At 44.9% G+C, this 24,552-nt stretch overlaps 1 protein-coding gene across 1 annotated transcript in view; it reads right to left on the bottom strand.

Moving 5' to 3' along the window:
• LOC126224414 (uncharacterized) overlaps positions 1 to 23,310 on the bottom strand; it is a 196,070-nt gene extending 172,760 nt beyond the window's left edge. Inside the window, exons 1-2 of the mRNA XM_049942205.1 lie at positions 23,205 to 23,310; positions 4,517 to 4,624 (exon numbers count right to left, since the gene is read on the bottom strand). Of these exons, the coding sequence (XP_049798162.1) occupies positions 4,517 to 4,624; positions 23,205 to 23,310 (214 nt within the window). The remainder of the gene's footprint in view (positions 1 to 4,516; positions 4,625 to 23,204) is intronic.
• Positions 23,311 to 24,552: the final 1,242 nt, after the last annotated feature.

The raw sequence follows: 24,552 nt of genomic DNA, 5'->3' as shown, positions 1-24,552 counted from the left end.
CATGACGCAACTTGTTGCTCAGCTACCTGCACCATTTTTGTTAACTGGAGACTTCAATGCCCACCATCCTCTTTGGGGCTCTCCAGCATCCTGCCCGAGGGGCTCCTTGTTAGCAGACCTTTTCAACCAGCTCAATCTTGTCTGCCTCAATACTGGCGCCCCTACTTTTCTTTCGGACACATCTCATACCTATTCCCATTTAGACCTCTCTCTATGTACTCCCCAACTTGCACGCCGGTTTGAGTGGTATGCCCTTGCTGATACATATTCGAGCGACCACTTCCCGTGTATTATCCATCTCCTGCAGCATACTCCCTCTCCGTGCTCCTCTCGTTGGACCATCTCCAAGGCAGACTGGGGGCTCTTCTCTTCCAGGGCGACCTTTCAGGATCAAACCTTCACAAGCTGCGATCGTCAGGTCGCACACCTCACGGAAGTCATTCTCGCTGCTGCTGAATATTCCATCCCTCACCCTACCTCTTCTCCACGTCGCGTACCGGTCCCCTGGTGGACCGCAGCATGTAGGGACGCTATACGTGCTCGTCGACGTGCATTACGCACCTTTCAACGCCACCCTACAGTGGCGAATTGTATTAATTATAAACGATTACGTGCTCAGTGTCGTCGTATTATTAAAGAAAGCAAGAAAGCCAGCTGGGCTGCTTTCACCAGCACCTTCAACAGTTCTACTCCTTCTTCTGTTGTCTGGGGTAGCCTGCGCCGGCTATCTGGCACTAAGGTCCACTCCCCAATTTCTGGCTTGAAGGTCGCGAATGAAGTCCTTGTGGCCCCTGAGGCTGTCTCCAATGCCTACGGCCGCTTTTTCGCCGAGGTTTCGAGCTCCGCTCATTACCACCCTGCCTTCCTCCCCCGCAAACAGGCCGAGGAGGCTAGGCCACGTGACTTCCGCTCCTCGAATTGTGAAAGTTATAATGCCCCATTCACCATGCGGGAACTCGAAACCGCACTTGGCCGATCACGGTCCTCCGCTCCAGGGCCTGATTCTATTCATATTCAGATGCTGAAGAACCTTTCTCCTGCGGGTAAAGGTTTTCTTCTTCGTACATACAATTGCATCTGGATTGAGGGACATGTTCCCGCATGCTGGCGCGAGTCTATTGTTGTCCCGATTCCTAAGCCGGGGAAGGACAAGCACTTGCCTTCCAGTTATCGACCTATCTCGCTTACCAGCTGTGTCTGTAAAGTGATGGAGCGAATGGTTAACTCTCGATTGGTTTGGCTGCTCGAGTCTCGACGCCTACTTACCAATGTACAATGTGGATTTCGAAGGCGCCGCTCTGCTGTCGACCATCTGGTTACCTTGTCGACCTTCATCATGAATAACTTATTGCGGAAGCGCCCGACCGCGGCTGTGTTCTTTGATTTGGAGAAGGCTTACGACACCTGTTGGAGGGCGGGCATTCTCCGCACCATGCATACGTGGGGCTTTCGCGGTCGCCTCCCTCTTTTTATTCGTTCCTTTTTAATGGATCGCCAGTTTCGGGTACGTGTGGGTTCTGTCCTGTCCGACACCTTTCGCCAGGAGAATGGGGTGCCACAGGGCTCAGTTTTGAGCGTCGCTCTCTTCGCCATCGCGATCAATCCAATAATGGATTGCCTCCCAGCTGATGTATCAGGCTCCCTTTTCGTGGACGATTTTACCATCTATTGCAGCGCGCAGTGTCCACGTGTCTTGGAGCGCTGTCTTCAGCGTTCTCTTGACCGTCTTTACTCCTGGAGTGTCGCCAATGGCTTCCGTTTTTCTGCCGAGAAGACGGTCTGTATTAACTTCTGGCGCCACAAAGAGTTTCTCCCACCGTCCTTACGACTCGGTCCCGTTGCTCTCCCACTCGTGGAGACAATCAAATTTTTAGGCCTTACCTTTGACAGGAAACTTAGCTGCTCTCCACATGTGTCATATTTGGCCGCCCGTTGTACCCGTTCTTTAAATGTCCTCCGTGTTCTCAGTGGTATGTCGTGGGGAGCGGATCGAACCGTCCTACTTCATCTATATCGGTCGATCGTCCGCTCCAAGCTGGATTATGGGAGCTTCGTATACTCCTCTGCACGGCCATCCATCTTACGCCGCCTCAACTCCATACAACATCGGGGTCTACGACTTGCGATCGGAGCATTTTATACCAGTCCCGTAGAGAGTCTTCATGCTGACGCTGGCGAATTGCCACTCACCTACCGGCGCGATATACTGCTTTGTCGGTATGCCTGTCGGCTACTGTCAATGCCCGACCATCCTTCTTATCGTTCCTTTTTTGACGACTCTCTTGACCTTCAATACGGGTTGTATGTCTCTGCCTTGCTACCCCCTGGAGTTCGCTTTCGTCGCCTCCTTCAACACCTTCATTTTTCACTCCCTGCAACCTTTCGAGTGGGCGAGAGCCGCACGCCACCTTGGCTCCAGGCTCAGGTCCGCGTTCACCTCGACCTCAGCTCGCTCCCAAAAGAGGTCACCCCCGGTTCGGTCTACCACTCCCGTTTTTTGGAACTTCGAACGAAGTTCAACAACATGACTTTCATTTATACAGATGGCTCTAAGACCAATGACGGGGTCGGGTGTTCCTTTATTGTCGGGGCACAAAGTTTCCAATACCGGCTCCATGGCCATTGTTCGGTCTTCACAGCTGAGCTCTTTGCCCTCTACCAGGCTGTTCTGTACATCTGCCGCCACCGACATTCTGCTTATGTCATCTGCTCAGATTCCCTGAGCGCCATCCAGAGCCTCAGTGATCCGTACCCGGTTCACCCTTTCGTACACCGGATCCAACGCTCTCTTCAGCAGCTGGTGGACGTCGGTACGCCGGTTAGCTTTATGTGGGTTCCTGGCCATGTCGGTATCCCTGGGAACGAAGCTGCAGATGCCGCGGCCAAGGCTGCGGTCCTCCAGCCTCGGACAGCTTCTTGTTGTGTCCCTTCGTCCGATTTTAGCAGGGTCATTTGTCGGCGCGTTGTGTCGCTGTGGCATGCCGATTGGGCTGCACTTACCGGCAACAAGCTTCGGGCCTTAAAACCTCTTCCCGTGGCTTGGACGTCCTCCTCACGCCCTTCTCGGCGGGAGGAGGTCGTTTTAGCAAGGTTAAGAATTGGACACTGCCGGTTCAGCCATCGCCATCTGCTGACGGCTGCGCCGGCGCCGTTCTGCCCATGTGGGCACTTGCTGACGGTTCGTCACATTTTAATGTCCTGTCCCGATCTTAAAACACTGCGCCTCGATCTTAACCTGCCTACTACTTTAGATGCCATTTTAGCGGATGACCCACGAGCAGCTGCTCGTGTTCTTTGTTTTATCGATTTGACAAACCTCGCTAAGGACATTTGATGAGGTTTTTTAATCCTATGCCTGTCAGTCTGTCTTTTATTGTGTTTTCCCTTTTAGTTGTTGTTGTCAACTTGTGCCTCGCGGTGCATTCTTAGAGTAGTCAGGGCGCTAATGACCATTGAAGTTGTGCGCCCGAAAACAACAAAAAAAAAAAAAAAAAAAAAAAGAGCTCGGCTCCGGCGTTTGACAGACGGCTGGGTATTAGGGCAACCAACCGCTGGCCGTGGCCGCAGCTAGTACGACGAGGGCTGCGGCTGGCCGGCACGGCTGGCGCTTGGTTGGCCACAGCTCACTCGTACGACGGAGATTCCGGAGATAGCAACGCCTGTGTACCTCTGGCGTCGTCAGGCGAACCGAAAGAAGAAAAGATACTGGGTACATCCCGTGTTGCAATCCCGCTCCACAAACCGAATGTTTGTTACTTTTTTGTGAGCTTCGTGAACACGGAGATAAATTCTTCATTTTTACTAGAATGTCTATAAAAAAATTTTGATGAATTATTTAAGAAAATTGAAGACAGCATAGGAGGTACTGACACATCAATGCGACAATGCATAGGAAATGAAGAGAAACTGCTAATCACATTAATGTAAGTTCTACTAAAGAAAATTTTTACCAATAATGAAGCTGTCATTGATACATTTTGTAGTAAGTAAAATTAAATTGATGAGTCACCGAAACATTTAAGTTGTGGTAATATAATACGATTATCAATACTGCCGTCATCGTTGGTTTCTGGTGGAGACTGTGCTGAATTATTATTTTGTGAAGAAGAAGAAGAAGAAGAACAGTAAGAAGAGGGAGAAGAAGAAGAAGAAGAAGAAGAAGAAGAAGAAGAAGAAGAAGAAGTTAGGTTTCCTGATAATATCCTGTTCCAATACAAGATAACGATGTTGATAAGAGTTTCGTGTTGTGAGGAACATCCGGCTAATGATTGTGGACGGTGAAAAATGTACGCTGCGTAATGTTCGTAGGAAAATGTGTTTGGACAGTTAGGATGCGTCTGTTTTACAAACAACTTCAGGTGCTGAGTGTTTTTTTAAGTCACTGACCAAAGACAAGAAAAAAGCCTGTCCTCATCTCTCATCATTTGTGTGCCCAGTTGCTGCGTGGCTTCTGCAGATTTTTGCAGAATATTTGTTACTTGTCTTCCAACTTCGTCTACTTCTCTCCTTTACTCACCGAGCAACATAGCCTGGTATGGTTCACTTGGAACTTCACTTTCTGCTGTGGCCTGATTCTCAGCATTCTCAGGTGACACGCTGATGTGTGTGTGAGACGGTGGAGTGGCTATATTTAGAAATAATAGGAGATTAAAATACATATACGACGTCTTTCTCGCAGATGAACAACCACTTTTACCAGTTTATCTCCGTTTTTCTCGACTGTATGAATCTTTAATGTTAAGCCATTTCTACTGTAACTATATACCTGTAAAAATTAAATATTATCTTACCTACAAATAATGTCTACTCTTTGTAAACGGAAGCTACAAGTAGTGATATGTAAGATGAGTTTGCGCACACCAAATGTTGTAGGCACTTATGGGACATGCGTTAATTTAAAGAAAATTATTACAACACTTCTGTTTATTAGATTATCTTAGAAAAAAATCTCAAGACATTTTCTTCCGAAAAATATTGCCTTAAAACTGATCTACTTCGCAAAAGTGTGAAATAATTTAGTAATTTCTCCCTTTCAGATATCTGACAACTGAGAATTTGTTCGTTGATTTTCATCATGCTTTCCGACTTGGAGTAACAACAGTTAGAGAAATTGTAAGAAGAATATTTTCATCAATCTGGATTATCTTAAGAAATGAATGTTTGTCAGAACCGACCAAAAACGACTGGCTGAAAATAGCAAAAGGTTTTCAAACTAAGGCCAATTTCCCAAACTGCCGCAGCTCCGTTGATGGAAAGCATGTGCAACTGGTGAAACCAGCAAACAGTGCATCAATGTTCTTCAGCTATAAGAAATATTTCTCTATTGTATTAATGGCTGTTTGTGATGCAAACTATAAATTTGTAGCTGTAGACGTGGGATCGTATGGCAAATGTGCTGCCTCAACGATATTTCAGCAATCAGTGTTATATAAGCGAATACTGCCTAATAACTTGGACATTCCGGAAGACAAACACATTTCAGACACAAACAAAATGCCAGTGCCTTATGTATTTGTTCCTGACGACGGGCTTTCACAGTCATACAGAATTATACAGAGTGAGTCACCAACTATTTCCACTGAGAGTAACTCCCTAGTATGTCAGGAGATAAAACCTTTGTGGGACAAGAGTTGCATGGGACAACGGGGGCCATAATATGACGTCGGTTTTTGTTGCTAGGTGGGGTCGCGTCAGAGATATGAAGGTCAATTTTTTTTAAATGGGATGCTATAGTTTGATACTTCTTTTCTAATAGCGACTATCGAGACGAAGCCAATGATGTGTAACAGTAAGGTCCTTGAAGGTCAACGAAGGTCAAAAAGGTGGCATGATCGTCCATTTACAGAATGTGTTCGAAGTGATGACCATTGTTGACAATGCAGTGCTGCAATCTTCTTATCATCGATTGAGTGGTATTCCTTATCACATCGGCACTTATAGAAGCACATGCTCTGACAATTCCCTTGCGATTTAGCGCGAACTAATACAAGGATCCTCAGTAGCCAGACGGCGGCGGGATGTCCTGGTCGTCTTCTAGTTCAGCGAGGGTGAAACACCCTATAATTACCGTTGATGTCTCTCAGCAGTCCATCATGTGCAATCTCTGTCTATTTTCACACCTGGTACACCTCAATGGTCTGGAGGGCGCGTAAACAACGACCACAAGTAATTCGCAAAGAGCGTACCATACGACGCATTGCGCCGTAAAATCGTGTAGTTACTCGTTAAATAATGCCAGAAATCTGACAACCCTGCAACACTCTCACTAAAAAAGTATGACAGTGCCATACAGAAAACAACAGTAATCATCAAAAAATTAAAAACAAATATCTTTAATTTACAAAGGAATATGACGTAAAAAGGAAAGAGAGTTGGTGTGAGTGCGATTGCTAAACCGCCCAGAGCTGGATGGATCGCGCGAAGTATCTCACAAGGGAACCTCCCCATCGCACCCCCCTCAGACTTAGTTATAAGTTGGCACATTGGATAGGCCTTGATAAACTGAACACAGATCAATTGAGAAAACAGGAAGAAGTTGTGTGGAACTGTGAAAAAATAAGCAAAATATACAAACTGAGTAGTCCACGGGTCGCATAGGCAACATCATGGACAAAGTGAGCTCAGGAGCGTCGTGGTCCCGTGGTAGCGTGAGCAGCTGCTGAACGAGAGGTCCTTGGTTTAAGTCTTCCCTCGGGTGAAAATTTTATTTTCTTTATATTTGCATAGTTATTATCTGTCCGTTCGTTCATTGACGTCTTTGTTCACTGTAATAAGTTTAGTGTCTGTGTTTTGCGACCGCATCGCAAAACCGTGCGATTAGTAGACGAAAGGACGTGCCTCTCCAACGGGAACCGAAAACATTTGATCGCAAGGTCATAGGTCAACCGATTCCTCCACAGGAAATCACATCTGATGTATTCTATACGACACTGGTGACGGCATGTGCGTCACATGACAGGAATATGTTGTCGACCCACCTAACTTGTACACTTGGCGAAGGGGTAAAAAAATTCTTCTACCTTTCCCGATTTAGGTTTTCTTGTGGATGTGATAATCACTCCCAAAAATGTGATGAAAACGTAAGAGTTTGTCACATAAACTGAAAATAAAAAATTAAACTTTTCACTCGATGGAAGATTTGAACCAAGGACCTTTCGCTCCGCAGCTGCTCACGTTACCACGAGACCACGGCGCTCCTGCATTCCCAGTGTCCCTGACGTTGCATATCTTCCCATGAACTACTCAGTTTGTATATTTTGCTTCTTTTTTCACAGTTCCACACAACTTCTTCCTGTTTTCTCAATTGATCTGTTTTCAGTTTTTCAAGGCCTATCCACTGTGCCAACTTATAACTAAATCTGAGGGGGGTGCGATGGGGAGGTTCCCTTGTCAGTGGAGGAAAAGGACGGGGGTTGGCCGTAGAACGGGGAGGGGGGGGGGGGAAGAGGGGACGGACGCGAAAATATGCGGTGGTGAGCTTACTTCAAAAGTAATCTAATCCAGATGCAGATGCAAGCCTTATTGGGTGCGAGGTGTGTACCACAGAATCAGTAGAAGTGATATTATACCCTAAAATTAATGGAAACGACTACGGTAAAATTAAAGGCACGAATGGCTTATAACAGTGCATATGTGAATACATCATAGAGCGCGTAGAGGATGTCTGCAATTGATACAGTGTGTCAAGAAATACTGTAGTAAATGGGGGCATTTAAGCAATATAGCAATAACGAAAATCATATAGCTGGGCTGTGTCAGAGGTCCGTAATTAATATTTTGGCTAAGGGATGAGACGAAATCTGTTGACCTATAGGTAAATGTTAACCAGGCTTCCAAATACCACATATGTGGTAAGGATTAATTTTCATCGTCGTTACAACGCGCACCTTCTGATACTTCCACTTTACAATAGCACGTCTGAATCAAAAGTGAAATCTCCGGCTAAATGAACGGCGTAATTTCGCAGATTTAGGAAGTTCAGTTGACCGTACCGTACAATGTAAAATGAGGCCACCATCTTTACTTTTGGTCAATCGGACTGAAGGGGCAAAATCTACGCATCTCTACGTCTTAGTTGTAGCCGTTCGAGTCTATTGTACTTACATTTCGCATCGTAGTCAGGCGAACTTGGAATAATTGCACCGTGTGTAGGTTGGACTTGATCACATAAGTAGAGCCAATTTGGAGTTGAAATAACGTCGCAGCGAGTTGGACTCGGTAATATTTCACACTGTAATATTTTACTTAGTTCCACAGGATAATTTCGTTGAGTATCTGTTCGATTTACATTCTCACGAAAAGTGCTACATGACTGTGAACAGTAGCATTTGAAATAACTTTACAATGTTGTAAGTAATTAAACTTTATAGAGTGTTCGTAACCACTATATTGAGGCTCGAGTGACTTACAAATTTAATAAGTTACGGCAGCTGGGTTTTCACCAATTTGCTGCTTATTTTGTGCGGGCTTTGCATAAGCAGAGAATATTTTGCACGTTAAACACATTGTCAGGAAACATTACTTATGTGCTTCACCTGTTATCCAGCCTAACAGAGTTTTCGTTATGATTTTATGTACCAGGGACAATTAATTCAAATTTTTATTGATAAAGTGACCGGCGCGATCAGAAATCCTGCGATGCACAGACGAGCAAAGTATTTCAGTCAGCGGCCACACACACTATTATTATTACCGTACCGTCGCTCCCCCTTTCCTTGTTGCATTCGCGAATGGCGCGTGGGGAGAATCATTGTCAGTAAACCTCCATATTAACCTTGATTTCACGGATTTTACCGTTACTGCCATTGGGATAGATGTATTTGAGAGTAAGTAGTATGTTTCGTGGCTCTTCCCGGAACGTACCCTACTGGAATTTCAATAGCAAACCTGTACATGATGCAAAACGCCTCTCTCGTAACGTATACCACTGGAATTTGTTGAAAATATGTGTAACGGTCTCGCGCATGACGAAACACGCCGTTTTTCGATATATCTTGTCTATCTCTTACGGCGTTTCTCTTATCAGGAGGTGTGTAAAACGTACAGGATGTCTCAAAAGGGACGGTACAACTTTAATCTGTTATAGCATTTAAACTAGTTCAAATACTCAAACCACGTCTGGTTTACGTGACACAATATCTCACAAAGTTTTAGGCCATTCTATGGATTTCAACATGTGCGCTTTTGGTGGTTGCGCTACATCCAGTCGATATTAAAGTTCTCTTCGCACTCGACGCACCATAGACGCATCAACTGTGGCAATGACAGCAACGATTCGATTCTTAAAGTCATTGATGTTGCTGTCAGGCGTTTGGTAGACTCCGTCCTTGACAACCCCCTTAGAAAGCAGTCCATCGGAGTATTGTCAGGCGACCACGTATCGACGTCTGTGAGTGTGGTTGATTCCTATAACGTGTTCGGAATTTCCTTGAACGTGTGTGTCCGATTTAGTATGCGTAAACGATTTCAAACACTGAGCCTTTTCTTGAACCTTTGCCATTATTCTTCACTCACGGCACCTGGAACCCATACAAACTAAACTTTGTGAGTTTGTATGTCACATAAGCCAAGCATGGTGTGAATACACGAAGCGACAAAGAATCGCATGAGCATAAACAATTAATGTAAAATAATGAAATTTTGGGAATATGTAATTAACATATTTGAGTTGGTTGCCGGCCGGAGTGGCCGAGCGGTTCTAGGCGCTACAGTCCAGAATCGCGTGACCGCAACGGTCGCAGGCTCGAATCCTGCCTCGGGCATAGATGTGTGTGATGTCCTTAGGTTAGTTAGGTTTAAGTAGTTCTAAGTTCTAGGGGACTGATGAACTCAGCAGTTAAGTCCCATAGCGCTCAGAGCCATTTGAACCTTTTTTTTTTTTTTTTTTTTTTTTTTTTTAGTTGGTTGCTTGGTTGATTCGGGGGAGGGGACCAAACAGCTAGATCGTCGGTCCCGTCGCATTAGGGAAGGATGGGCAAGGCATGCGGCCGTGCCCTTTCAAAGGAACCATTTACCTGAAGCGATTTAGGGACATCACGTAAAACCTAAATCAGGATGGTCGGACGCGGGTTTGAACCGTCGTCTTCCCGAATGCGAGTCCAGTCTGCTAACCACTGCACCACCTCACTCGGTCATATTTAAGTGATTAACGTTGCAAGATCACATATTATAGAATGCATGGGAAAACACATGGCAAACGTGAAATGCTGGTACTTAATAACAGGTGTAACCGCCATATGTCCCATGTGTACTGGGCTGGTGACAGATCTGTTGTCGAGCCGGCCAAGGCCACCGTTGACGCTATACAGAGCATGTTGTGTTACAACAGAGGTATGTGGGCGAGCGTTATCCTGTTGGAAAACACTGCTTATAATGATTTTCAAGAACGGCAGCACAATAGATCGAATCACCGGACTAACATACAAATTTGCAGTCGGGTTGCATGGGATAACCACGGGACTACGCCTGGCGTCATACGAATTGCACCCCAGACCGTAACTCCAGGTATAGGTCCAGTGTGTCTAGCACGCAGACAGATTGATTTCAGGCCCTCAACTGGTCTGTCTCTCTCTCACCAGCACACGGTCATCACTGCCATCGAGGCAGTAACAGCATTAATCGGGAAACACAATAGACCTTCATCCCGCCCTCCAATGAGCACTTGTTTGTCATCACTGAAGTCGTAAACGGCTGTGGTTTGGGGGCAGCTGAATGAATGCTACGTGGCGTCGCCCTTGATTTATAGCAGTTCGTTGTGCCCCTTTGGTGCGAACTACAGCTCAAATTGCTGCTGCAGATGCAATACGCTGCGCCAGAACCATGCGCTGAAACAAACGGTCTTCCTTCTCGGTAGTGCCAGGTGAACGTCTGGAGCATCCAGCTACTCCTGGCCTGGTGCACGACCTCTTTCAAACTCAGTGAGGTGTTAGTAATGGCGTCTTTGTTATCGTAAAGGAATTCTACATTAACATCAGCTCACCACGTCGATTCTCGAAGGTAACTAATGTTGCTGACCATTACAACGCGTATTTAAAGTAAACCTGAATTGTATCCTCACAGTAGCGGTGCTGGCGCCACTCCTATGCGACTGGCGCGAAATGTGACTAAACATTATCTTTCAGATGTAGAAACACGCTTACCAACTTTCTTTTATGTCGCACAACTCCTCCTTAGTGTGAGATTTTCTTTCCATCAGCGCATCTCAATTTAAGCGGTACAATGCAATGTGTGTGAATTCCTGAGGCACGAAACTGCTGCGGTCATGAGTCCCTAGACTTGCACACTACTTAAATTAACTTCAACTAACTTACGCTAAGAACAACACGCACACACCCATACCCGAGACAGGACTCGAACCTCCGGCGGGAGAAGCCGTGCAATCCGTAATATGGTGCCACAAACCGTGCGGCCATTCCGCGCGGCTGAACGCTATAACATACTGAAATTGTAGAGTACCTTTTGAGATATCATGTATTTGAAACGGTATATCTGCTCACATACTCCCGATCCTAAGCGCTTTTGCAGTTATTAAAATCTTTTATTAAAATCTTTGGTTCTGGTGAGACCAACACAATTGGCGTCGAATACTGAATCCTCATAATAAGTGCAACGGATATTTATTTGTAATTGTCTGTACTTGGAGACATTAAGATGATCTTGCCTATACGAAATCTAAAGTTTTTCAATAGATTCTAGCAGGAATAAACGTGCTTTATAGGTTCCCGGGAATTACGCCGGATAATATTGTAGAAACCGCACAATATTTCAGCGAAACAACTGCCCGCCATCTTCAGGTGCTAATGTCGCGTCGCTTTTTTTCTTTTTTTTTTCTTTATTGATTTTCAATTCCCCCCGAAGGGGGCGGGCTGGCAGCAGCTTACTACGCTGCTCTACAGCCTACAGACTTTTTTTTAAATAAAGGAAGAAGAAAGAAACAAGGTAAAACAGGCGATAAAATGGTGATTTAAAGTGTAAAATGGCGTAAAAATGCGGGAAGTTAAAACAGAAAGCAAAAGGGGTTGGCAATGTAGATAAAATACACAGGAATCAGACAAGTAACATAGTAGACACACAATTAAAAAACACGGCGACAGTCTGGTTTCTGTTCGCAAGAGATAAAAGGCACACCCAGCGACAGTATGATGGCCGTTCGCAACAAGTCCCAAAAAACACAACACGGAACACTCACTGTAAAACACACACTGTAGAACACTCACTGGAGAACACTGCACGAAAGTGGCAGCACAAAGATGACACTCCCGAGCCAAAGGTAGATGGGGGGGGGGGGCGACCTGCAGGAGGGGGAAAAACAAGGAGGGAGGAGAGTTGTCGCGTCGCTGAGAAGCTCGCCAATTTATATGCTGGCTTTCTAGAACAGCGCAGGCGCCAGCGGGGCATAACGTCATCGAAGACCAATCGTAGACAGCGTCGAATACCAGAGCCCTCTGCTGGAGAAACGGGTCGCGGCCTGCGGAGAACGGAGATGGCTAAGATCTGCCGATAAGCTGTCCTGATCTGAGATGGCTCTAGCCCTACGCACTATCGTCCGTAATACACCGCTGCGCTGTGAGGGATGATGACAGCTCGTAGCTTGTAAATACAAGTCTGTGTGCGTAGGCTTCCGGAACACACTGTGACCCAAGAAGCCGTCTCCTTTTCTACGAACCAAACCATCGAGAAATGGGAGCTCACCATCTTTTTCTACCTCCATGGTGAAACAGATGCTTGGATGGAGCTGTCATCAGCCCTCACAGCGCAGCATTGTATTACGGACGCTAGTGCATAGGGCTAGAGCCATCTCAGATCAGGACAGCTTATCGGCAGAGCTTAGCCATCTCCGTTCTGTGTTTGCCCAGAACGGATACTCCGAGTAGCAGATCCGGAACGCATTTAGACCAGCACGCTCCAAACCTCAAGAACAACCTGAAGAAGCAGAGAACACCAAGGGGTTGGTTTTTTTACCGTATGTCGGTGGCGTGTCTTTTAAGATGGGCAGCATTTTCAAGAAATACCGGATTAAATGTGTTTTCTGGCCTCCAGCACGAGTTCAATCAATGCTGGGCTCTGTTAAAGACAACCTCGGCCTGAGGAGATCAGGAATATATAAAATCCCGTGCCAATGTGGGAAGTCTTATATTGGCCAGACGTGTCGTACGGTCAAAGACAGATGCGACGAACATAAACGTCACACGAGGTTGGGTCAGCCAGAGAAATCTGCGGTTGCTGAACACTGCCTTGACACGGGACACGGCATGAATTATGAAGAAACTAAGATCCTCTCGCATTCTTCCACATACTGGGACTCTATCATCAAAGAGGCGGTCGAAATACGTATAAGCAGTGACCTAATAAAGAGAGACACGGGGTTTCACCTGAGCAAAGCCTGGGAGCCAGCCTTGGCGGCACTAAGGAATCGTCAGCCGCAGTTTAGCAACCGCACCGAGTCAACGCAGACGGGAAGCCTTAGCGCAGATGCTTAAATCGCGCGCCAACACCTCGCGCGCGCGAACGGGGTCCTGTGGGGCGGCGGGTGGAATAATTGTTAATGTTCCTATTATTTATTTAATGCTGTTGTTTGCCGCTCTGGCTCTCTAACTACAATATTGGCAACCAGAAAGTGATCAGCAAAACGTGAAGCCTGTAATTAGAATTCGTAGTACCCACTTCATCTGAGAAATACATTTATAGCTACAGCTTATAGCTCTGAGGAATTAGGAGATTGTCTGGGATTTATAATCAAAAACCATTCTCTCTAAAATGTTCACTATATTCTGAAAGTCACAGACCAAAAAGAATCCACACAATCCAACTACCAGAGCAGTTCAGAGTCTAATGTGCTGATGCAACTATAACTATTCAAATTAAACGCCACGCTAATAATGGTAGAATGTCTGTCCTGCGGCGGTACGCGAAAATACGACATACGCGAACTAAAGATAGATCATTAACGTCATCCCAAAATTAACACTTCACTCGAAAAACGATTTCATGGTTACGCGTATCCCGAGTAACTTATTACTGCATCCGAGGCTGTTTATATCAACGATACCGACGCGACCCGACTCCCGGCACAGGTGGTGCGCTAATCAGCGTCTGGAGAGAACTGGGGCCTTCCTTCCTTTTCACACAGCTTTCTTACATATAAAGCCGCGGTGCGGACGGCTAAGGGAACGCCTAATCAAATCTGCTCTCCCGACTAGCCGCTGGGCTAGTAATGCACCACTTTAAGTTATCGAATAAATCATTGCTTCCTTTGCTGATGGCTGATGAAGCTCTCAATTTAAATGTGCAATCAGCACACAGGTAAGTAATCATGATATAAGTCTGACGTGACTAAGTCAAATATTTTGGGCGAGATAATTAATTTAATTACACTACACGCAGTAGACGAGCTCTGAACTTGCCCTTTGGAGATACGCTATCGCTATAGTTTTATAGTTATTCAGTTGAAACTTCACACATCTTTATGATTATAGCGGATCTCCATTCTACGTAAATTTAAACATCCTAGCTTTATTTATTCGCCTACTTAATCAATCTTGCTTCCTTAATTTTCAAGATAAAAACCAGAAAATCATGAATTTCAACTAAAATTTTAATTTGTAAGATCCAGAATACTGTTTCTACTAAATTATTATGCAAAAGGAATCTAAATATAAATTTTTAAGTTTCTAGCTCTTTTCCTTGCGCCAATGATTTTTACAGAAAAACATCCAAATTTCGAAAATGGTTAAAGTTACTGACTGATATCCAACACATATTGATTTTGTATTACTCCTGACATGCTAGAAACGTTTCAGGTTATTTACTTGATTTTTAAAGTATTGCGCAACATTTATGACGTCAGAGCTAGTTACAGCGGATTGGCTGGCACACAATGGAAAGACTGATGTGAATTTTATAAGGCGTGAGTAGGCTGCTTCCCAACAGTCCGTCGCCCCCGGCCGCATTTTCCCGCGCCGCGGCGCGCTTCCGCAGACCGCGACCCATTTCTCCAGCAGAGGGCTCTGGTATTCGACGCTGTCTACGATTGGTCTTCGATGACGTTATGCCTCGCTGGCGCCTGCGCTGTTCTAGAAAGCCAGCATATAAATTGGCGAGCTTCTCAGCGACGCGACATTAGCACCTGAAGATGGTGGGCAGTTGTCTCGCTGAAATATTATGCGGTTTCTACAATATTATCCGGCGTAATTCCCGGGAACCTATCAAGCAGATGCAGCGCCGGGAAAGCTTCAAACAGCACACCAGGAATAAACGTTCTTCGCGCAATTATTTTCAAATGATTTTAAATGGATCACGGATTAATAACCCTCAATTCAGTTTACACAGTTCCTAACCATCACACAAATAATCTTCAGCCAACAAATAGGAATCAATCAACTGCTGTAATGCATTTCAGTTATATTTAACAACTGAACACTACATGCACTGTGCATTGTATTTCTTGTATACCCATGCGTATTTCACATAATTCAAACACTAGTTGCGATAAAAGTCTCGCCTGGCGCAAGAGAAAAGTATTGTGTCAGTCATTCAGTTATGCAAGGGTAAGACTGGCGGTACAGAGTTTCATTTTATGTCATGAACAGCAGCACTGGTGTCTCGACGCTCCATGTCGGACGGAGTATTGTCGCCCTGCTGTTGCCTTACACGCTGTCTTGGCCGGGTACTACATGTCCCGTAGCGCTTACAGAACAGCAAAGCAGCATAAATAATCTTTTCTACAATCTTCGAACACAAATTACAATATCGTTTACCCCTGCTTGTGACTTCGTCCGATCGCTCAGCAATGATTTTCAGTGCATTCTGCTGTCTTTATTATTCTACATCTACATCTACATCCATACACCGCAAGCCACTTGACGGTGTGTGGCAGAGGGTACCTTGAGTACCTCTGTCGGTTCCCCTTCTATTCCAGTCTCGTACTGTTCGTGGAAAGAAAAATTGTCGGTATGCCTCTGTGTGGGCTCTAATCTCTCTGATTTTATCCTCATGGTCTCTTCGCGAGATGTACGTAGGAGGGAGCAATAGACTGCTTGACTCCTCGGTGAAGGTATGTACTCGAAACTTCAACAAAAGCCCGTATCGAGCTACTGAGAGTCTCTCTGGCAGAGTCTTCTGCTGGAGTTTATCTATCATCTCCGTAACGCTTTCGCGATTACTAAATGATCCTGTAACGAAGCGCGCTGCTCTCCGTTGGATCTTCTCTATCTCTTCTATCAACTTTATCTGGTACGGATCCCACACTGCTGAGCAGTATTCAAGCAGTTGGCGAACAAGCGTACTGTAACCTACTTCCTTTGTTTTCGGACTGCATTTCCTTAGGATTCTTCCAATGAATCTGTCTGGCATCTGCTTTACCGACGATTAATTTTATATGGTCATTCCATTTTAAATCACTCCTAATGCCTACTCCCAGATATTTTATGGAATTAACTGCTTCCAGTTGCTGACCTGCTATATTGTAGCTAAATGATAAAGGATCTTTCTTTCTATGTATTCGCAGCACATTACACTTGCCTACATTGAGAACCAAATGACATTCCCTGCACCATGCGTCAATTCGATGCGGATCCTCCTGCATTTCAGTACAATTTTCCAATGTTACAACCTCTCGATATACTACAGCATCATCCACAAATAGCCTCAGTGAACTTCCGATGTCCTCCAGAAGGTCATTTATGTATATTGTGAATAGCAACGGACCTACGACACTCCCCTGCGGCACACCTGAGAACTCTTCAATCCAATTACACAATTGGTCTCATAGTCCACATATGCTCTTACTTTGTTCATTAAACGACTGTGAGGAATTGTATCAAACGCCTTGCGCAAATCAAGAAACACGGCATCTACCTGGGAATCCGTGCCTATGGCCCTCTGAGTCTCGTGGACGAAAAGCGCGAGCTGGGTTTCACACGATCGTCTTTTTCGAAACCCATGCTGGTTCCTATAGATCAGATTTCTAATCTCCAGAAAAGTCATTATACTCGAACATAACACGTGTTCCAAAATTCTACAATTGATCGACCTTAGAGATATAGGTCTATAGTTCTGCACATCTGTTCGACGTCCCTTCTTGAAAACCGGGATGACCCTTGCCCTTTTCCAATCTTTTGGAACGCTACGCTCTTCTAGACGCCTACGGTACACCGCTGCAAGGAGGGGGGCAAGTTCCTTCGCGTAATCTGTGTAAAATCGAGCTGGTATCTCATCAGGTCCAGCGGCCTTTCCTCTTTTGAGCTATTTTAATTGTTTCTCTATCCCTCTCATCTATTTCATATCTATCATTTTGTCATCTGTGCGACAATCTAGAGAAGGAACTACAGTTTATTTATGCAAAAAGTAATATTAACGTACTAACTGTCGTCATTGGCGAACCATTACACTCTTCTGTTTATCCAACCTGGTAAGGATTTCAAACTGACGAGCAACATTCCAGGATCTGTTGAAAACGTGTTCTGTGGGCCACTTCTTTAGAGGACAAATTACATTTCCTTAAGGAGCTTCTAATGAATATCAGCCTGACAGCTGCTTTTCTTCTATTAATTTCATGTGGTTATTCCACTGTCATTCTACTTTGGAGCACTCCAGATAGGTTACTCATATGTATTTTACGGTAGTTACCGTTCCTGGCAATTTTCCATTTATATTATACTGTAAAACCACAATTGAAGCGCAAACACGACCGCTGCGGTCGCAGGTTCGAATCCTGCCTCGGGCATGGATGTGTGCGATGTCCTTAGGTTAGTTAGGTTTAAGTAGTTCTAAGTTCTAGGGGACTGATGGCCTCAGATGTTAAGTCCCATAGTGCTGAGAGCTATTTTGATTTTTGAAGCGCAAACGAAACAGAGGCTCTTTGATTACTTCATTGGGATAGACGCCAGTAACCACCAAAAGTTCTATTTAAAGCATATTACTTGCAATACCGTGAAAAACACGTCATGCGTACCATATCAGCAACTACTGGACAAGATGGCATCACAGTCCAAATGATCAAGCTTATTACTGACTCACTACAGCAGATATATTCAGTCGCTCCTGAGACCTGGAAACAGGGACTAGTTAAGCTGCTAGCTGAAAAGGACATTGTTATAGTGCCCTTTGATTACCTACATATTTGCATTTACCCTGCACTGTCGAGGGCCTTATACTTCGTAGTCCACGACGAACTACCAAACTACTTACAACAAACAGTTTACTACAGGAATACCAATCAGGTTTCCGTGAACATCGCAACGCATCATGTGCCTTAATAAAGGTAGCAGATGACCGTAGCTTGCCATTGATACGCAAGAGCGACTGTCAGGTGCTTCTTAGATTCCAGCAAAGCTTTTCACATTATGACTTCGCCATTATACTTTACAAACTTAGCACCATAAATTTCTCGCCATGTTCAGTGCCAAGGTTTCGTTCATATCTGTCGCCTCGCCAACAGTGCATCATGTCAGGTGCGATAAAGTCAGATTGCATCAATTTTGTCCTGTTGCAGATACCACATGTACACGGATCCAGTTGTATCTAAGTTCGAAATCAATGAACATGAACAAAGTTATCGAGAATCTCAATATCGATCTGATGGGCGCAGAACGTAGGGATAAAGTTCAACCCATCCAAAACGCTAGCGTTACTGGTTAGTCACTATAGGCTTACTATCTGAAATCCCTACCATCTTTAAGCCCAAATGGGACCAATATCAGATTATCTCCGTCAGCAAAGAGTCTAGGAGTAAAAATAGATGAAAATATAAATTGTTCTGAGCACGTAACAGTCATATGCAAGAAGGCATCAGCGTCTCTCCATGCCCTACAAAAATATAAAAAGCTCTGCTCTCTCGACCTGAAAAAGAAAGTTGTACAAACACCTTCAGTTTTGATGACAGTGATGTTATTCGGCAAGGACTTTCTCAAGAAAGCTCACGCCACCTCTAATTGGTTGTGGATGCCTGAGTTTGTTATATCTCCGATATTCGAGTCTTTGATCGTATTCCACAATCATATGAACCGTATTTTCCTCATTTCCCAATGTTCTTAGCTGGTTCGGTCTCCTTAAATTACCCTTCCCCAGAACTCGCTGCATCAGAAAACATTCGTGTTGTACATAAATAAATCTGCATATATCTGCCATTATTGTTATTGTTATTCTCATTATCATTATTGTTGTTGTTAGTGGAAGTAGCAGTAGTACAAGTACAGTCAATATTAACTTTAATAGCTCTTAATTAGTTCTGTTTAGTGACATTGTCTCTACAGAAATTCCAATCATTTTATAACTATTTGTCATATTAAAGTTATTATTATTTATTAGGTAACTAGAATGATGAAAAGGTACTGTTACGTGAAACCCTTGTCCGATGTAAGAGAGGGCCTGAAGGAATAAATAAATGTGCAGTAGCCAATTTCTTCCTCCACAGAATGCAATATGTTAAATTTTATTTTCGTTAAGGGTCACCTGCGGGGCGCGGCGTCAACAATCAAACATCTGCAAGTTTCGTCGCCACGGCCTTCTGGCGTTGATACTTTCCTACAGACAATTCCATCATCTGCAAACAGCCTCCCGGAGCATCCGACGCTTTTTACTAGATCATCCATATACACTGTAAACAGTAAGGCTTCTATCTCACTTCCGGAGGTACTCCTGAAATTACCTATATATCTGTTAATTTTGTTCTCTTTAGAGCGACGTGTTGAGTTCTACCTGCAAGGAAGTCATGGATCCAGAGACAAGTCTGGTCCGGTACTCGGTAAGTTTGCGTTTTTTCCACTAAACGACACTGCGATACTGTATCAAATTCCTTCCTGAAGTCAGGGAAAGCAGCGTCAACAAGAGCGCCGATGTTAAAGGCACTAAAACGTCCCCTTTGAACAATTGTACAGGACTGTGCTTAACCTGACACAGAATATTTTTAGCGCAACGCAATCTGACTTTCAAAAATCCCTACAAAAGAATGGCCCTGACTAACATTAACATATACCATTCACAAATTACTTACCTCACCAAAAATCTTCGTTACTCGAACTACTGCAAAACAGCGAGCGCCACTACTGCCAGCTAAATAAAAGATTCAAACTACGGAAGGCACTAACTACTGATAGGCATAGTTAGGAAATGAAAGATTTTAGTAGAGAACAAACAATGTATTTACCTTAATAGTGTTGAAAAATCATAATATACATGACAGATGATGACATCCAGTCTTACAAATTTCCAAACTCCGTCATCTCTCTCCCCACATCCACCACTGCTGGCGGCTCACCTCCAACTGCGCAACGCTACGCGCTGTTCACATCCAGCTGCCGCTGCCCAACACTACAATGGCAGACAACAATGCAAACTAGCCACAGACTGCACACAGCGCAGCCAGTGATTTTCATACAGAGCGCTACGTAACGTTGCCAATAAGAAAAGATGAACAGCCTACGTACAGCACTCCTGAACTTTAGGACGAACACAGAGAGCTGGCTTTCGCAAGATAATACTTCCTAATATCGTGTCGGATCTCCTTTTTCCAGGCGTAATGCAGCTACTCGACGTGGCTCGTACTCGACAAATCGTTGGCAGCCCTTGCAGAAATATTGAGCCGTGCTGCCTTTACAGCCGTTCGTAATTGCGAAATTGCTGGCGGTGCAGGCATTTGTGCACGAACTGAGTTCTCGATTATGCCCCATAAATGTTCGATCATGGTGGCCAAATCATTCTCTCGAATTGTCCAGAAAGTTCTTAAAACCAGTCACGAACAATTGTGACCTGGTACATGACATCGTTGTTTGAGAACGTGAACTTCATGAATGGTTACAGGTGGGCTCCAAGTAGCTGAACATAACAGATTCCATTCAATGATCGGTTCAGTTGAACCAGAGAACTCAATCCATTCCATGTAAGGACAGCCCACACCATTATGCAGCCTCGACCAGCTTTCACAGTGCTTTGTTGACAACTTGAATCCAACCGGCCAGAGTGGCCGAGCGGCTCTAGGCGCTACAGTCTGGAACCGCGCGACCGCTACGGTCGCCGGTTCGAATCCTGCCTCGGGCATGGATGTGTGTGGTGTCCTTACGTTAGTTAGGTTTAAGTAGTTCTAAGTTCTAGGGGACTGATGACCTCAGTAATTGAGCCTCATAGTGCTCAGAGCCATTTGAACCATTTGAACAACTTGAATCCAGGGCATCGTTGGGTCTGCACAAGACTCTAATCCTACCATCAGCTCTTATAGACTGAAATTGGGCTCGTCTGGCAAGGCCATGGTTTTGCAGTCCTCTGGGGTCCAACCGATATGGGCACGAGCCGACGAGAGACGCTGCAGGCGATGTCGTGCTGTTAGCAAAGGCAGTCGCGTCGGTCGTCTGTTGCCACATCCCACTAACACCAAAGTTAGCCTCACTGTCTTAACAGACACGTTTGTCATACGTCCACATTGATTTCAGCTGTTATTTCACGCAGTGTTGTTTATCTGCCAGCGCTGAGAACTCTACAGACACCGCTGCTCTTGGTCCATGGGCCATTGCGTTGTCCATGGTGAGAGGTAATGCCTGAAATCTGGTAATTTTGTCACCCTCTTGATGGTGTGAATTTACGAATACTGAATTCCCTAACGACTACCGAAATGGAACTCCCATGCGTCTAGCTACAACTACCCCTCTGCGTTCGAAGTCGGCGAATTCAAGTCGTGGGGCTATAATCATGTCGGACACCTTTTCACACCGATCACCTGAGTTCAAATGACAGCTCCGCCAATGCACTGCCCTTTTATACGCGATATTTGTGTGCGCGACACTATCGCCGTGTCGGTATGTGCATATCGTTATCGCATGCCTTTTGTCACCTCAGCGTAAGTAAAAATGCAACATGTTCCACAGTACTGCAACACATTTACGTCAGCGACATTGGCTGAAAATTAAGTGCATCTGTCCTGCGACCCTTCTTGAAAATGAGCAAAACCTTACCTTTTTTTCAATTGCTAGGTATCCTTTGTTGCTCCAGCAACCTACAGTTACCTGCTGCCAGAAGGGGAGCAAGTTCTTTCGCATAATCTCTGCAGAATTTTACAAGTATCTCATTTGATTCATATCCCTTTCCACTATTAAACAATTTTAGTTGCTTTTTATTCCGCAACCACTTATCTCAATGTTTTCCATTTAGGTACTCGTGGGATGACTGGAAGGACGCACCGTGTTAGATCTTCCGCAGTGTAAAAGCTTCGGTGCTAGTATAGTCACAGATCGAATGACGAGAAGATTCAGATCGCCTGACTTTTACATAAGATCAAAATTTCTGAAGGTTTTTCGTCGTATCGGCTGGGGGTGGTGGTAGTGGGGGAGGAGGAGCGGGGTGGTTCGGCGGCGGGTCAGGGTCCGCGCCCGACTCCCGGTGTGGTCAGTCAATCTGTGCTTCCCGTAATTAGCCTTAATTTCAAAGGTTACCTTTATTACGTCATCTCAAAATCCACAGCACGTTCGTCCTTTCAAAATCAATTATGGCTTTCTACCAAGTTGTGCTCAGCGACTGCCAATTTGTCTTTGTGTCCGATGTGAACGTACCTGACATGCTACAAGCAGCTCTGCTGAATGTAGAGTTATGTCGACCCAATTCACCGCCACCTCGTGATGTAGTGAAAGACAGCACGGTAGCTCAGCGTGTTCGGTTTGGGACTGGATACCCTCTGCAATAAAATAACTGAGTGCATTTTCTAATCGGCGTAGACTGAGTTATGCCATGCGACGTCCACACAGAAACAGTGACGAAAAGACGACAAAGAAACAGGTCGAAAGAAATAAGACAAACGAAAAATTAGTTGGCGTTGAGGCTCTGGATCGCAGGTTCCCAGGTTAGATTCCCAGCCGAATCGGTGACTTTCTCCGTTAATCTCATCTTTATCGCCGCACAAGTTGCTGAAGCACTGCCAAATAAAAGACTCAAGAAGGTACTTAAATTGAATACTGTAGACGCTAGGCTTCTGCAGTCCCACTGGATTCTTGGCCGAGCCAAATAGATCTTCAGTCTACTGCGATGGTCCGAAGATTGTTTTAGCATCGTGATACTCAAAGGTCTTAGCAATCTTTGCTATTGGTAGTCCCGCATATGACAGATGTGTTATTTCAGTGCTACATTTTGTATTTATTCCCTTCTTAATTTTTTTCTCACTGTAATTAGTGCTCTGGAAGACTCCTCCAGGTACTTCATTTCGGTAGACAGGCTCTCCTGGTTACTTATGGCCCGAGCCTTGTGAGCAGGAGTCTTCAGAACAGTCCCACTTTGAGCCATGCGTTGCAGCCAGAAGGCAACAAGTGCAGAACCCGTCTTTTCCACCTCCATAGTGAACTTTACCATACCGTGAAAGGTGTTGACGTACTCAAGAAATTCACCATCAAAAGTGTCTGGGTTTGTTCATAGCTATATACTCAAAATATTCCGTATATGCATTCGTTACTTTTGGTGTCAGAGGAGACCCCATAACCACGCCACCTGCCCGTAAAAACGCCTGCAGCTCTGAAAGTAAGACGTAGTACGAGCGCGTTGGAAAGGCCCACCCTCTGTGGCTTGAAATGCTGCACCAGAAATGTCAACAAACGAGGGACACTCGATAAATAACGACAAAATATTCAATTTCACCAGCAGGTCACACTTTGAGTCGAATGTCTTTACACCACTTTCACAAACTCGTGCGAGTTTTTCACGTGGTACACACAGCACGTCACCGAAGGCTTCAATAATTATGCCTGATACTTCGCCAGACGATAAGTTAATGATCTGATGGTGTTCACTGTCAGATGTAGCGCCATTCCTTCCTTATCTACTTTCGAAAGACAGTAGCCACCGTTGATGTCACATCCTTCATGAGTTCTTTGCACGCTGTCTCCTGCAGTAGCGTGGAGATTTATGATGGCAATCGGTGGCACGTAAAAAATTCGAGGCATCGCCTTTATTCGCCGGGACAATGATGATGGGTTCATCCTCTCGCAGGGTGCAAAGCGCTCTGCGGTCTTTCTTTTGTCTGTCTGTTGCGTGGTTGGTGTCAAGTCTGCAGAAAGTCTAGGAAATTCAGAGCTGTAAATTGGTGAGAAAGGATTCGAATGGTGGAGGATCAACGGTTACGCGAGTAGACGGAAATGAAACGCGAGGTGGAGTGCAGTTCGACGCTTTTGGAGGGAGTTATAGAATTTTTGTGGAGCAGAAATACCGGTGAGATTAGCACAAGAGAGGATATGTCGTAGGCAGGTTTTGCAGGTGTGGAACGTGGTGGGCGGCTGTAATCACCATGTTCGGCTGTTTATCAGCTTCAATCTATTGCGGGCGTTTTATTGTACTGTTGGTAGACAGAATTTCCACATTAGTTTACAATCGAGGGTTATTCGGAGGTGTTTTGTATGTTAATATATTAATTGTATTGGGTGGCTGGAAAAGATGAGGTAGAAGGCTTGAAGGCAGACGCACAAGCGAATGGACGGTTCGAAAAATATTTATCGAAAATTCAGAAATCACGTTTGTACATCCACTATCAAAGACGATTTGATGCGGTGGCGCACGTGTGCCGGGTATTTACGACCGCTGCCCCGC

Source organism: Schistocerca nitens, chromosome 1 (assembly GCF_023898315.1).
Source record: "Schistocerca nitens isolate TAMUIC-IGC-003100 chromosome 1, iqSchNite1.1, whole genome shotgun sequence".
Lineage (NCBI taxonomy): Eukaryota > Metazoa > Arthropoda > Insecta > Orthoptera > Acrididae > Schistocerca > Schistocerca nitens.
Note: the sequence above shows the minus strand (reverse complement) of the source record. Positions and strands in the feature narration are given on the sequence as shown.